Source organism: Marmota marmota, unplaced genomic scaffold (assembly GCF_001458135.2).
Source record: "Marmota marmota marmota unplaced genomic scaffold, marMar, whole genome shotgun sequence".
Lineage (NCBI taxonomy): Eukaryota > Metazoa > Chordata > Mammalia > Rodentia > Sciuridae > Marmota > Marmota marmota.
Window position 1 is genome coordinate 31,549,145 of NW_025999982.1, and position 12,763 is coordinate 31,561,907.

General features: G+C 34.0%; 1 protein-coding gene across 2 annotated transcripts in view; it reads right to left on the reverse strand.

Moving 5' to 3' along the window:
* Positions 1–1,204: 1,204 nt before the first annotated feature.
* Positions 1,205–12,763, reverse strand: part of Lmbrd1 (LMBR1 domain containing 1) — a 102,047-nt gene continuing 90,488 nt past the window's right edge. The window contains exons 15-17 of one of the 2 annotated variants that reach the window (XM_015487897.2): positions 6,756–6,847; positions 6,452–6,583; positions 1,205–1,903 (exon numbers count right to left, since the gene is read on the reverse strand). In XM_015487897.2, coding sequence (XP_015343383.1) covers positions 6,470–6,583; positions 6,756–6,847 — 206 coding nt within the window. In that variant the 3' untranslated portion in view covers positions 1,205–1,903; positions 6,452–6,469. Of the gene's footprint in view, positions 1,904–6,348; positions 6,584–6,755; positions 6,848–12,763 lie in introns of those variants that run through there. The other variant, XM_015487896.2, reaches the window with a different exon arrangement.

The following is a 12,763-nucleotide window of genomic DNA, read 5'->3' on the forward strand; positions in this document are numbered from 1 at the left end:
CCTTGAAAATAGGCACTGTTTTGCTTTTCATTTCTGTGTCTCCAATTTATAGCATACTACATATTCAAACATTGGTTCACATGAATGCGCAACTAAATCCATTACAGGCTTTCAGAATTGATTATAGTTTTGTTAGCATTTGAGCTATTAGATACATCTGAAATAAATTTTCCTTAAATTACTCTTTTAGACTATTCTTCCCTTATATCAACAGAAATTGTGTGCATGCACACCTCTGTATATTTACTCTCTTTCTCCAGGTTTTCAAGACTTCAGGTAAATACAAAGTGGGACCAGACCAGTGAGGAGAGTGGATGTAATAAAGTTTGATTGCTTTTCATTAAATATTAGAACAAAGTACACAACAGAGTCTGGCACATCAAAGATATAACTTGGATAGTCATTGAAGAACTTTAAGGAAAAAAATCATTTGCCCACAAATTTTGTCTGAGTCCTAGATACCCCAACTTGATATGCAAAAGAGGCAGCTCTGGGTGCCTCCTAATCACTGCTAGTGTTAGCTTTGTTGACTGCTCATCTGCTGCAAAATGTCTTCTATGAGTAATAGAAGACATTGCTTTACACATACATGAGAATCCCACTTTTACTTAGCTGAAGCAGATGTGAGTCTAGGGGAGAACTACATAGAGAAAACACTGGATCTTATTAGCTTAAGTCTCCAGAAAAATGTCATCCCTAAGTTGTGGTTTAATATTTGTTTAATGACTTTATTCTAAGAAGAAAGTTTTTACATCCTCTGTGCAATCCTAGTTGAAGATTAGGGGTTGCTTCCTGACAACTTGCTAATGAGGGAAATAAGGCAACCTCCAAAATTCATTAAGGCAATGTGTGGGGGCAGGGAGGGAGAGAGAGACCTTCCTAGCAACAGGGTGTAGCTTAATTCTTATGTGCAAATCTAATGAAATTTGTCAGTTGAGATTTAATTAAATGCTGCTGGTATGCTTCTAGGTCTGTCCAGGGGAACAACTCAATATCAGGAACTTGGGCAATTTGGTAAACTTGGAGTTGATTCTTCTGATAATGGTGGATATTTATGAAGCATCACTCGAAAATGCCAGAAATGTCCCTCCCAAGGACGTATCTTGCATCACTCTAACTCCAAACTAATGAAGAAACCTTCTAATTAAGAAACCTTCCGACACGGTACGAGGAGAGGATGTGTTGTGCTTTGGAGAAGACAGCATTCCAACACAAGAAAAATTTTTATTATAACTCAAAATTCGATAATTTGTTTCATGTATATTTATTCACATCAGACATACAAATCTTGGTGATATAGATAAAAGTCCAGTTACTGCCATGGGGCGACTTGCCTACACATTCTGACAGGGGCTATTTTCTTCCATCCTAGAAATTCGGTAGTCATAATCCAGTGCCTGGAATTTGCAGGAACTTGGGTATTAGTTGACTGGAATAAATGAATAATGTACATAAAAGCTAATCCATCTGGAGAGTTCTTGAGAGCCAACCAGGTTTCCTCTGGAGATCCCAAATTCTCTTTGCACATGACTTTCTAGTTAAACTTTAACAAAGACATTTGCTCATTAACTTTCTTTACATAAGGAGTCAAAATGTAACTTCCAACTAAATTTCAGTGCCCAAAACATTATCTTCACAAAAACTCAGCGTTTTCCTCTATCAAGTGTAAAAATGTCATCATCCATCGTGTTCCTTTTGTCTTGGCTGCCAGGATTCAAAGATATATTTACATATAATTGCAAACTATTTTATCTTCTGATGAAATTCCTCATTTTAACAACGTTTAACAACATTGCTAAACTACCATTTCAGATGGTCCACCAGTTACGTTTATTTTTACAACTTTAATGAACTGTAGTGAAATAATCTTTTCTTGATCCATTTTAGGAGTCCAGCTGGGGCTCTGTAACAAAAAAACAGATTAATAGGAGAAATACATACAAAATTTAAGTTTTACACGACACAGGAGCCCTCATGAGAAAATGAAGACTCAAAGAAGTAGAGTTGAATGCTTATATGCTGAATTAGATAAAGAGTAGTAAATTATGAAAATGGAACAAGACAAAGAATCTTGGGCTAGGAACAGTTAATGGTAGAAAAGTTACTAGGAAGACAAAAGTTAGTTTCACAAGATTTGTTGATAAAGGTATTGTGGTCCCAGTGATAAGAATGGTGTTTTACTTTTGATATAGAAAGGATATCTTTTAGCATGGTTTTATCTTCTGCTTTTAGGAAGAAAAGGGGAAGGTTAGATGTTCTTGCACCTGCTGTTTTTGCACCTGCTGTTTTTAAAGTAGCTTGTAAAGGAACACCTGTATGGGGAGACTTGTAGAAGAGGTACACAAAGGACAGACACATACACACAGGGAAGGTGCAGACAGACAGACGGATGGCAGACAAAAGGGTGCCTACCCCTCTGCCGTCATCTTTAATAACCCAAAAAGTTACATATTACCCACCACCAATGACTACACTTCAGTCAGTATTTCTTTTAATCCTGAGTGCTAGCCAACTGAGATAAGGTCCAGGTTAATGCAACATAGCCTCTCTCCTTTAAAGGATGTCACTATGTAAACCAGGGAGTGCATCTGCATAGTTAACTTCATAGCCTCAGCAGGGAATTGCTGGGGATTCCAATCCTGGGAATCAGGGCGCCAGTTACCCCCAGGAGTTTGCTCACCGGGGGAACGCTTCCCTGTCTATTTCCATGGTCAGAATACCTACAGTAGATTTATGCCAAAATGTCTACTTTGTGGGAGCAAATTCTGCCACCCTTCAATACTCCCTCTAACAGAGATAGTATCTTTTCATTTTTCTTCTTCTTACTCACTGTATAATGTGGGTATTAACACCCATTTCCCCTTAGGTCTCTTTGTACCTCTCTTGTTCAACCTTCCAATCTTCATCAACAATCTTTTTATATTGTTAGGGTTTGGATCTTAAATATCCGTTAAGCTCACATGCTATACTAGGTTGGTCTCCAGCCAATGACACTATTGGAAAGTGCTGGAAACCTTTAGGAGGTGGGGTCTAATGGAAAGAAGTTAGGTCACTGGGGGGGCATGGCCTTGGCAGAGAAGTTAAGACACCAGTCCCTTCCTCCTTCTCTCTCTCTCTCTCTCTATCTATCTATCTATCTCTATCTCTATCTCCTTCCTAGTCACCATGAAGTGAGCAGCTTTGTTCTGCTACACAATCCCTGCCATGAAGCTCTGCCCAAAACCTGCAGCCAGCTGACCATGGACTGAAACCTCTGAAACCATGAGCCAAAATAAATCTTTCTTCATTTTAAATTGATTTTCTCAGGTATTTTTTCAGTGACAAACCTCATTAACAGTGATCAAAACTGATACTTAAATTCAGTGCTATAATCAATGTCTACTACTGTGTTTGTCTATGGATTGATTCTAAAACAGCATATCACTGCTCAGTAGTATACTTTGAAAACATTTTTTCTTATATCTTTTGTATTGTTTTGCTTTGTTTTCCTGGAGTTCCTAATTTCTTTTCTACACACACACACACACACACACACACATATTTTCCCACCCTCCTCACCATATCCTGGTATAGTAGCTCTGAATTGGAAGTCAGTTCCAGGTTCCTCATATTGCCAGTACCTTCTACACAACTGAAATACTCACTTTGAGATTTGTATGGAACATGAGGGTCTTAGTATTTTGGAAAGTTATACTCTAGAAGACCTCTAATTTAGGCATTTTCAGAAGAATTTCAAAGGATATATGTTGTTCATTAGTGGTAATTCTAACACTTAAATTAGTTTCATGAAATCATAAAGTTAAAGGCATTCCATATCACTAGGAGGGGGAAAAACACCTTAGTGTTAGAATCAAAGTAGACTTCTAAATATGTATGCAACAACATTTGAGAAACTAATAAGAAAAATCACATTGTAAAAATATAACTAACAAAATAAAAAGCTAAGATGTTGGTCTGACAAAAAGAAATTATTCCTTGAAATAATGATGTGTGAGTGTATGGGTTATTTAAGATACACATGATATAATCACTAAACTCGAAACTTCTAGGTAGCAAAATAGATCTCAAGTCTCTAAATAAAATATAAAATAGGACTGGGGATGTGGCTCCGTGGTCAAGTGCCCTTGAGTTCAATCTCTGGTTCGAAAAACAAAAAACAAAAAACAAAAACAGACTGACTATACATTTCCACTCTAATCAAAATACAGTTTATAGGCTTAAAACTTCTAATTAGCAAATTTACATGTCAACTGAATATGTTCCAAGTACAAGGAGCTACTGCAGGCACCAGGACAAAGTTACAAAACCAGATATTGTGTTCCAAAATCTGCAGTCAGGAGGAGGCAGACATAAAGGCAATTAGTTACAATGACACTGCAAAGGGTGCCACTGAGTACTAGAATCAGCAAGGAACCAAGCCTGAGGGACTTAAGGAAGGGGGAACCTAAAGTGCTAAGGCTGACACTTGAAGAATAAGGATTTTCTTGGAAGATTAAAAAAAAAAGGGGGGGGGGGCATCACATATAGAAGGAATAGTTCGCAGAGTGCAGATGTGAGGTATCCTAACCAAGTAGATAGTTTGTCAGTCTGGCTCATATAAATGGTGTGGGGATGGCAGAGAAAGATGAAGTCAGAAAAGCCTTAAATATCACATAAGGGCCTATGGATTTTATTCTAAAATAACTGAAAGCTTTTCACAGCTAACAAATGAAAGAAACTGATTTGTATTTTAAATGCCATGGAAAGACTGAAAAGAGTCAGGACTTGGCAGAAAACCCATTGAGGAAGTTCAAGAACCATTATGTGCATTAGTCTGCCATAAAGAAATGTCACAGACTTGGGTGGCTTATGTAATAGAATTCCTGCTTTCCCCAACCCCCCACAGATATGGAGTCAGGAAGTCCAAGTATAGGGTACTGGCAGGGTTAGATTCTCTTGAAATCTTTTTCTTTAGCTTGCAGACCATTGCCTTCAAAATTGTATCCTCACATGGCCTCTTCTTTATGCACATACATTCCAGATGTCTCTTACAAGGACACCAGTCATATTGCTTTAGTGCTCTTTTTACCTTAATTATCTTTTTAAAAGACCTATCTCCAAATATAGTCATACTCTAAGGTATAGGAGTTCAGGGCTTCAACATAGGAAGTTTGGAGAGACACTCACTATTCAGTCTTTAACAGAGTGGCAGTAAAAGTGGAAAGGAGATAAGCTGAAGGACAGATATAAAGTAGAAATCAATATGACTTACTGTTTGATGAGTCAGTTATACCTGAGACATAAAGTCTGCCTGATATTTGGTTTAGACAATCAGGTGGGCCTGATTTTGAAAAATTAGGCCATTTGTCAAAAAAAAAAAAAAAAAAAAAAAAGAATACTGAGAGAGGCTTAGTTATATTTTCAACATGATACAATTGAAACAGTAATTTCTAGTTGACAGTGAAGTAAAACTTCAGAACGTAAGAAAAAATAATATGTATGGAAACTAAGGATACAGTAAGATTATCCACAGAGAAAATGTAAAACAAGAACAGAAGAGAATGAAATCCTGATGAATAACACTAAAGATTAGATAAAGAATCTGAAGTCAAACATGAAGTCTTTAAACGTATGTCAAGAGAATTAAAGAATGAAAACAGAAAAAAGTGGTACAAAAGTTAAGTGACAGAAGAATTCAGTTGGATATAATTGTTAATTTTTAAATCTTTTTCAGAAACTCACATTTTACTTCAAGGATCATATTGTATACTTTTTATGAATTGTAATTTGTTTGTGTTAGTAAGTTAGAATAATCATTTGTGATTATTTTTAACTATTCAGAATGTGTTCAAAATACTGATATATATAACTTTCACTATATTCTTGTGCAAATTTCAAATCCTTAAAATGAAAACATGTTTTTAAATATGATGTCATAGATCAGTAAATTGATCTTTTTTCAGAATTATTCTAGTCAATTCCATTTATGTTGGAAGACAAATTCTAAGGTCATCTATAAAACACATGCCACCCATAGGGACAGATAGATGAACAGATTGATTGATCCAAAGACGTATACATATTTGTGTTTACATATATGTCTGTATATATATGCATAAATGTCTTAAATACTCTTGTAGAAGTGGTAACATACTTAATGGTTAATATTTGAATAATATAACAAACATCTTAGAATGCCACTGTCTTAAGCAGTTAGAATTTTTTTCATGAAATCTACTTGAGTGGCCCTAATGATTTTAAGTAGAAAATTAAAAACAAATTCCATATGGGAGTAATGTTTATTATGCTATACTATGAGTATTATTTTTAGACAATTGGAGACAGATACACTATTCTGGAGACTCTAAGGCACAGATATCAGTGATTTATTATTGTTTTTAAAAAGCAGCAAAAGGGAATATTAATTCTGGAAGATTTTTAATCAACTTAACACTAGTCAGCTTTATAAAACCTTTAAGACAGAAGGCTGTCAAACAGAATAGACAGAGGGCTCGTCATCACTTATGTCTGAATCTTCATCTACTCCTTCAATGACTGATTTTTTTCCTTTACAACAGGATACAATTAATCCGATCAAGAATACCTGTAAATTTAAAAAAGCTGGGTGTTATTTTTCAAACCTAAAATCACTTAAAAGTAATGCATTTAAAATTCAATGGCAGTACTGTGATATAAAAGGACTACTGATATACAAACAAGGAGTTTATACACTGAACTTTATAAAGGAAAATCATGCCTGGGATATCTGTACTTACCCCAAGAAAGGCCCAGTTACCAAAATAGTATGCGGCACTAAAGAACCAGAATTTGTGAAGAAATAGGTATGTCCGGGTAACAGTACACTGATCTATAAAATAGCAAAAAAAGAACTATGGTGAGATAGTTTATTCTTAAAATGGACTCATTCTATATCTAAAATGTGATTAGCCAAAGCTAATGGCCAAGATCATACAATCAGTAAACGTTTAGAGATAGATAGAACTGAAATCTAAGTTTCTCTCCCAAGCCCACTCTTAACCACCTTAATATAGTGTTAAACTGCCAACTATTATGACATATTTAAAAAAAATTAATGCCACCACTGTAATCTGGATTTTAAGTGTAAAACATTATCTTGACTAATTTATTTGAAACAAAAATACTTTTAAGCTAGAGTGTCAGACATCCTAAAATAAAACAAGGATAAACTTTTCCAATGAAAAGCAGGAAAAAATGAGCAAAGGAATCAGATATAATTGGAATTAACTTGCACTTTTCTAAGAAATGAATTCTCAGAACAGATCAAACATGGGAAGGTTCTTTTGAATCTTTTTCTTTTTAATAATGCTGTTGAAAAAATACAAAAATCATTATTCATTGCTATTCTTCCTGTTTAAACTTTAGAGATCATTTATAGCTACAATTAAAAATAAATCATATTTTTCTTCTACAAATAAAATGTAACTCATAAGGTAGTAGACTGTTTTTTTGATATTTGTGTCAGATTCTATTAGTATTATCTAAATATATTACTGCCATTAGGTTACAAATATATGTACACATATTCACATATATCTAGTAAATGATGTTTAAGGAAATACTTGCTCACCCAGGCTATTCAGAATGGCCAGGCTTGAACAATATTGCATAACTGTGTGAAAAATTTTATTTGCTACAGCTAATAGAGGAAAACAACCTCATATATTTTAAGTGGCCTTTATTCTTTACAAAAGAAAATTTTCATCTTACAAGGCAACTTCTTTCAGTCTATTAATTACAAAAGAGATTTTGATTTCTGCATTACTTTTATCCAAAATGGACAATAGCAAAACATCCTGCATTCAATTAGAAGACCAATATAACATCTTTCTGGTGATTAAGGAAATACACCTTTTATTTTTATGAACTGTCTTCTCAGCTTCAATAAGTGAGTGTTATTTTTTCATAAAACAAAATTGAGCTGGGAACTTTGCAACCCAGCTTTTATATAAAGGATCTAATATACTGTAAAAATTTTTTTGGTTGATACATGATTTTTTGAAAAGTAGAAATCAGGTTATATTTTACCAAAATACAAGAACTATCATATAGATATGTAAAGATTTGAGCCTGTGAATCTTACATACCTTCCACTTCAACATTGTACTCCAATATTTACTTCTGAATTGCTCAATATGAAACTGGACAAACCTGTCTCTTTTTCTTGCAAAACATGCAGTTTAATAGAGAAGCAACCTGTTCTTTCCACAGTGACCAATCTAATTCCTCTCTATTGATCCCTAAAGGGCTACTTCCATATCCCTTTTACTCTATCAACAGAAGAGCCTAGAAGGAATAGTCACAGTTCTCTAAGAAACCCAAAGAGCCTCCAAGCAGTAGTGGCTGAACAAATGTTTCCCTGTCTTCCTGTAATAAGGATGCAAGATTACAGTTTTACACCAAGTGCTGGGAGTTCAGTATACCAGAGGAGACTCCTAGATAAGAATCCTATTGTCACTTACTCTCTGCTCCTACCACATTTTATTCTTACTTCAATTACAGAATTTACTCCATAGTAATATATTTAATTTGCCATTTTTCCTATTCAATAAGCCTGAGTATTCTCAAGTACCCATCAGAGCATACCTGTTCATTCATATTCAACATGACTGGTGAAGCAAAATTAAACTTAAGAGAGGGAATATGGTATTTAAACTATATATTGTTGTCGGGCGTGGTGACATATTCCTGTAATCCCAGCAGCTCGGGAGGCTGAAACAGGAGGATTGAGAGTTCAAAGCCAACTTCAACAAGGACAAGGTGCTAAGCAACTCAGTGAGACCCTGTTTCTAAATAAAATACATAACAGGGCTGGGGATGTGGCTCAGTGGTTGAGTGCCTCTGAGTTCAATTCCCAGTACCCGCCAAAAAATAAAAATAAAAAATAAAATAAAATGTATACTGTTAAATAGTATACTTTCTATTCATTAAAAATGGATATGATTCCAAGGCTATTAAACAAGACACTTGAATTTCATATCTTAAAAATGGAAGTATAAATGAAATGTCCCGCATGATGAAAGAAAAGCCATGGCTCTATGCTCCAACCCACTGGAGGTGGCTACCACTTGGTCTCTTTGCCATGTGAATGGGCAAATCAGAAGTGTGGTGCCTGTGTACTTGTAAGATGAGAATCTCATCATTTTTGTGTAAAGACCAAATAAGGTATTATCAAAAACCCTGTGCAAAGTGCCATTTAATATCAGCTCAACTGAACAAGTATAAGCTTGGTTGTAAAAAGTCAGTCTTCTCAATACTGATAATACTCCAAACTTAAATCATACCCTATTTGAGTCAAATGTATGATGTCAAGATCATTGTACTGTTTTGAGCAACTAATAAAACAATATAAAAATTCTATTACATATTTTCATATTTAAAGACGTTCTGAGAATAAGAATTTGACTGAATTAAAAACTTCAGATCTACAACAGGAATTTTAAGTCAGAGATTGAGCTGGCAGAAGCAAGTAAAATTGTTATTCTTTAGTCGTCTAATAATTCATCCAGTGACATTTTAAATTGGCATATACTCAGATTCTTTGGATTACCATCAAAATCATACCTTAAATATTTTTCCTATCATATTATTTACATGCTCACTATTTTTAAAGGTTGTGATTGATCTTTGACACAGCTTTCCAACATTGTTAGTAGTCTTTTTTGTTGAAATACAACATGACTAAAAGTACATACATAAGAATATGTAGCAGCTTTTATAGTTATCTTTATACGTCTATTATATTGAGTTCTATTTATAGTAAATGGCATACACCCACAGAAGAATTTCTGTTAATAAGTTCCATGCACACATTTCAAATTTAAGGGATGATTCCACACTGAGTAAATGGAGGGGAGCTTCTTCTCTACAATCTGTCAACTTGTTGCTGCTCACCTGAATCACAAATATCTAGAGTTATGAATTTCATTCGACATTCATTATCTGATAAAGTTAGAAAAAACATTCTGAACTTGGTTTTACCTCAAAGGAAATTTTCAACTTGGTGAATGTTCCAGTTAGGGATTGTGTTTTAAAATCAGAGGTGTTCAAAGGACTTCTGACTGTTGTAGCTCAAAAAAACATAGAAGTTCCAATTAAACTGACAACTAAATGTTGACAATAAAATCTAAAATGCAATATTTTTCTTTCTGATGACAGTGGCCACACAAAAAGAAAAAAAATCAAAACTTATAAAGTCAAGAAAGTCATGTGAAGCATATGAATACAATAAAAAATGTTTAACTCTTGTTACTTCCACCCTTCTTCCATCTCTTCTCTTCTATCATCACAGAAATAATAGAAAAATGTAATGAAACCATCGTTTGGCATATAATTGGAAACTTTTCCTGATAACTTATATATATAATTCCCGTTTCCTCTTAGAGTACTTACTATGTCCTTTTTTAAAAATGTGTGTTGACTGCTACTAAGATAACTATAGCCATTGATTATAATAAATAGCACCTTTTCCTTTAAATGTATTTAAAAAAATTACTGTTGATTTAAGTCACAATTGAGTTATGTTAAACCTTCAGTAGAAATCATTTATAAATAATTATTGTACTTACTAATTAAATCCTTATGTGATTAGAAATAGAAAACATTTGAGAAAACTCATATCTCATGGTTGCCCATGACTATAATAACTTTGGTTTCTGATTAGGGTCTTACTACTATTGAAGTATAAGGGGCATATAAATACTAACTATACACAGGACAAGAAACTTTGGACTTTATTTTGATATGATTAGGAGTTACTCATCAAGTGGTGTTAGGAGGGGATATAACATGAAATACAGATTGGAGGAGGGAACTCACAGTAGAGAGAGGTTCACTAAGAAGACAATTCAAGTGAAAAAATTAGCTGTAGGGATGGAAAAGGTTGAATCTGAAAAGATTTTTAGGACATAAAGTCCCAGTTTATCAGTTTTATTGTCAAATAAATTTACAGCATATGAAATACATACACATAAAACATTTGAGAAAGTAGCAATATGCAACCAAATAAGTGGGAAGACAGAAAAAAAATGAAAATATATAATAAAAGCTAAAGTTATATTTAACTTAAAATTAACAGAGTTGTTGGTATGGCTTAGTGGTTTGATCCCCAGAACCAGAGAAAAAATTTAGCAAACTGCATAAGTGTTTTGTTAAATCTCACTGGGATTGCTCCATAAAGGGGAAAAAGAACTGATGAACATCAATAATCACAGAAATTCTAAGGAAAATAAATATTTTTATTATATCTTAAAAACAAACTGTATTGAGCTAATAAAGAAAGAATTTGTCAGCCGGGCATGGTGGCACACACCTGTAATCTCAGCAGCTTGGGAAGCTGAGGCAGGAGGATAGAGAGCTCAAAGCCAGCCTCAGCAAAAGCAAGGTGCTAAGCAACTTAGTGAGACCCTGTCTCTAAATAATATACAAAATAGAGCTAGGGATATGGCTCTGTGGTTTTGTGCCCCTGAGTTCAATCCCTGGCACCTCCTCCCAAAAAAGATAGGATTTGTTATATATTTTGCAGTAACGAATAAATAAGTTTTACAGTAATCTTTTTTTTTTTTTGAGACAGGATATTGCTTTGTCACCTTGGCTGGGCTCACTGACGATCCTTCAGTTTCATTCTCTCCTCCAAGCAATTGGTAATTGTTTTTTATTACTTTATCTTTCTCATAAAACAAAAGCATTTTAAGGGGTATACTTGAAAAAATTAGAGACAGAAAATTGAAATTTAGTTCTTGAATCAGCCACTAATATACTGTGAGATTCTGGGATGAGCCATTTAACTTCTGAGTATCAATTTCTTTATAAGTGACATAAAGTTAATGTCTGCTTATGTTATGTGGTGATTGGCTAGATCGACCTTTTGAGAATTAAATTTAGAGAGAGATCTACATTTGATTAAAAAAAAAAGGAAAAGTGATGTTTTCTGAGTTAGCAATCTTAAGCAATAATCTGTAAGTAGCTGAGAAGCTTCACAAAATTAGTTAAGCTGGCTCTAGTATGGACTCTGAAGAATTTAGAAAGTTTATAACTAATTAACTTCATTATATTGTCTTAGTTGAACTTTATCAGGACAATCAAAATGTCACCTAGAAAAAGAACCTCCACATTAGGAAACTTTCTCAATCTCTAGCAAAATCCAGGAAAAATGATGTCATGATCAATACTCAATTTTCTGGTCTACATGGCAACCTTGCCTGAAAATGTACATAATATATCAGACTATCTCAGCTAGATGATCCCAGCCAATAAGATCAATGAGGCCTTCTTTGTGCCTTCATGCTTACCTAAACTGTATGACTATAAATTTGGTTTACCATGTAAACTCTTTTTCCCTGGTTGGAATTCACTAATCCTGAGCCTTTAGTTTCTTTAATACTTAACATTTACTATAGTAAATTGATAAACAGTCATCTGACGAATATATTAGTCTCCTCTCGGGTTATATGAAGCTAAATATAGATGTTAAAGACAAAGATAGGGTAGTTTGTAATTCTTAGTTTTCCATCTCATTACTCTAACTTTAATATTGTACTACCCGTTTTACAGGTTTACTAGATTTCAATCAAATGAGGTTATCCATCCAAATGTATTATGTGTCAAATGAAAGATTATATGTAAATATAAAGTACATAACTATGAAGATATATTTTAATCTGTTGAAAACAAAGCTTTCTGGTTTAAAATGACAGTCATTTGTTTCTTATCCTTCCCAAGACCTTATTAAAGTTACAGTACAGGA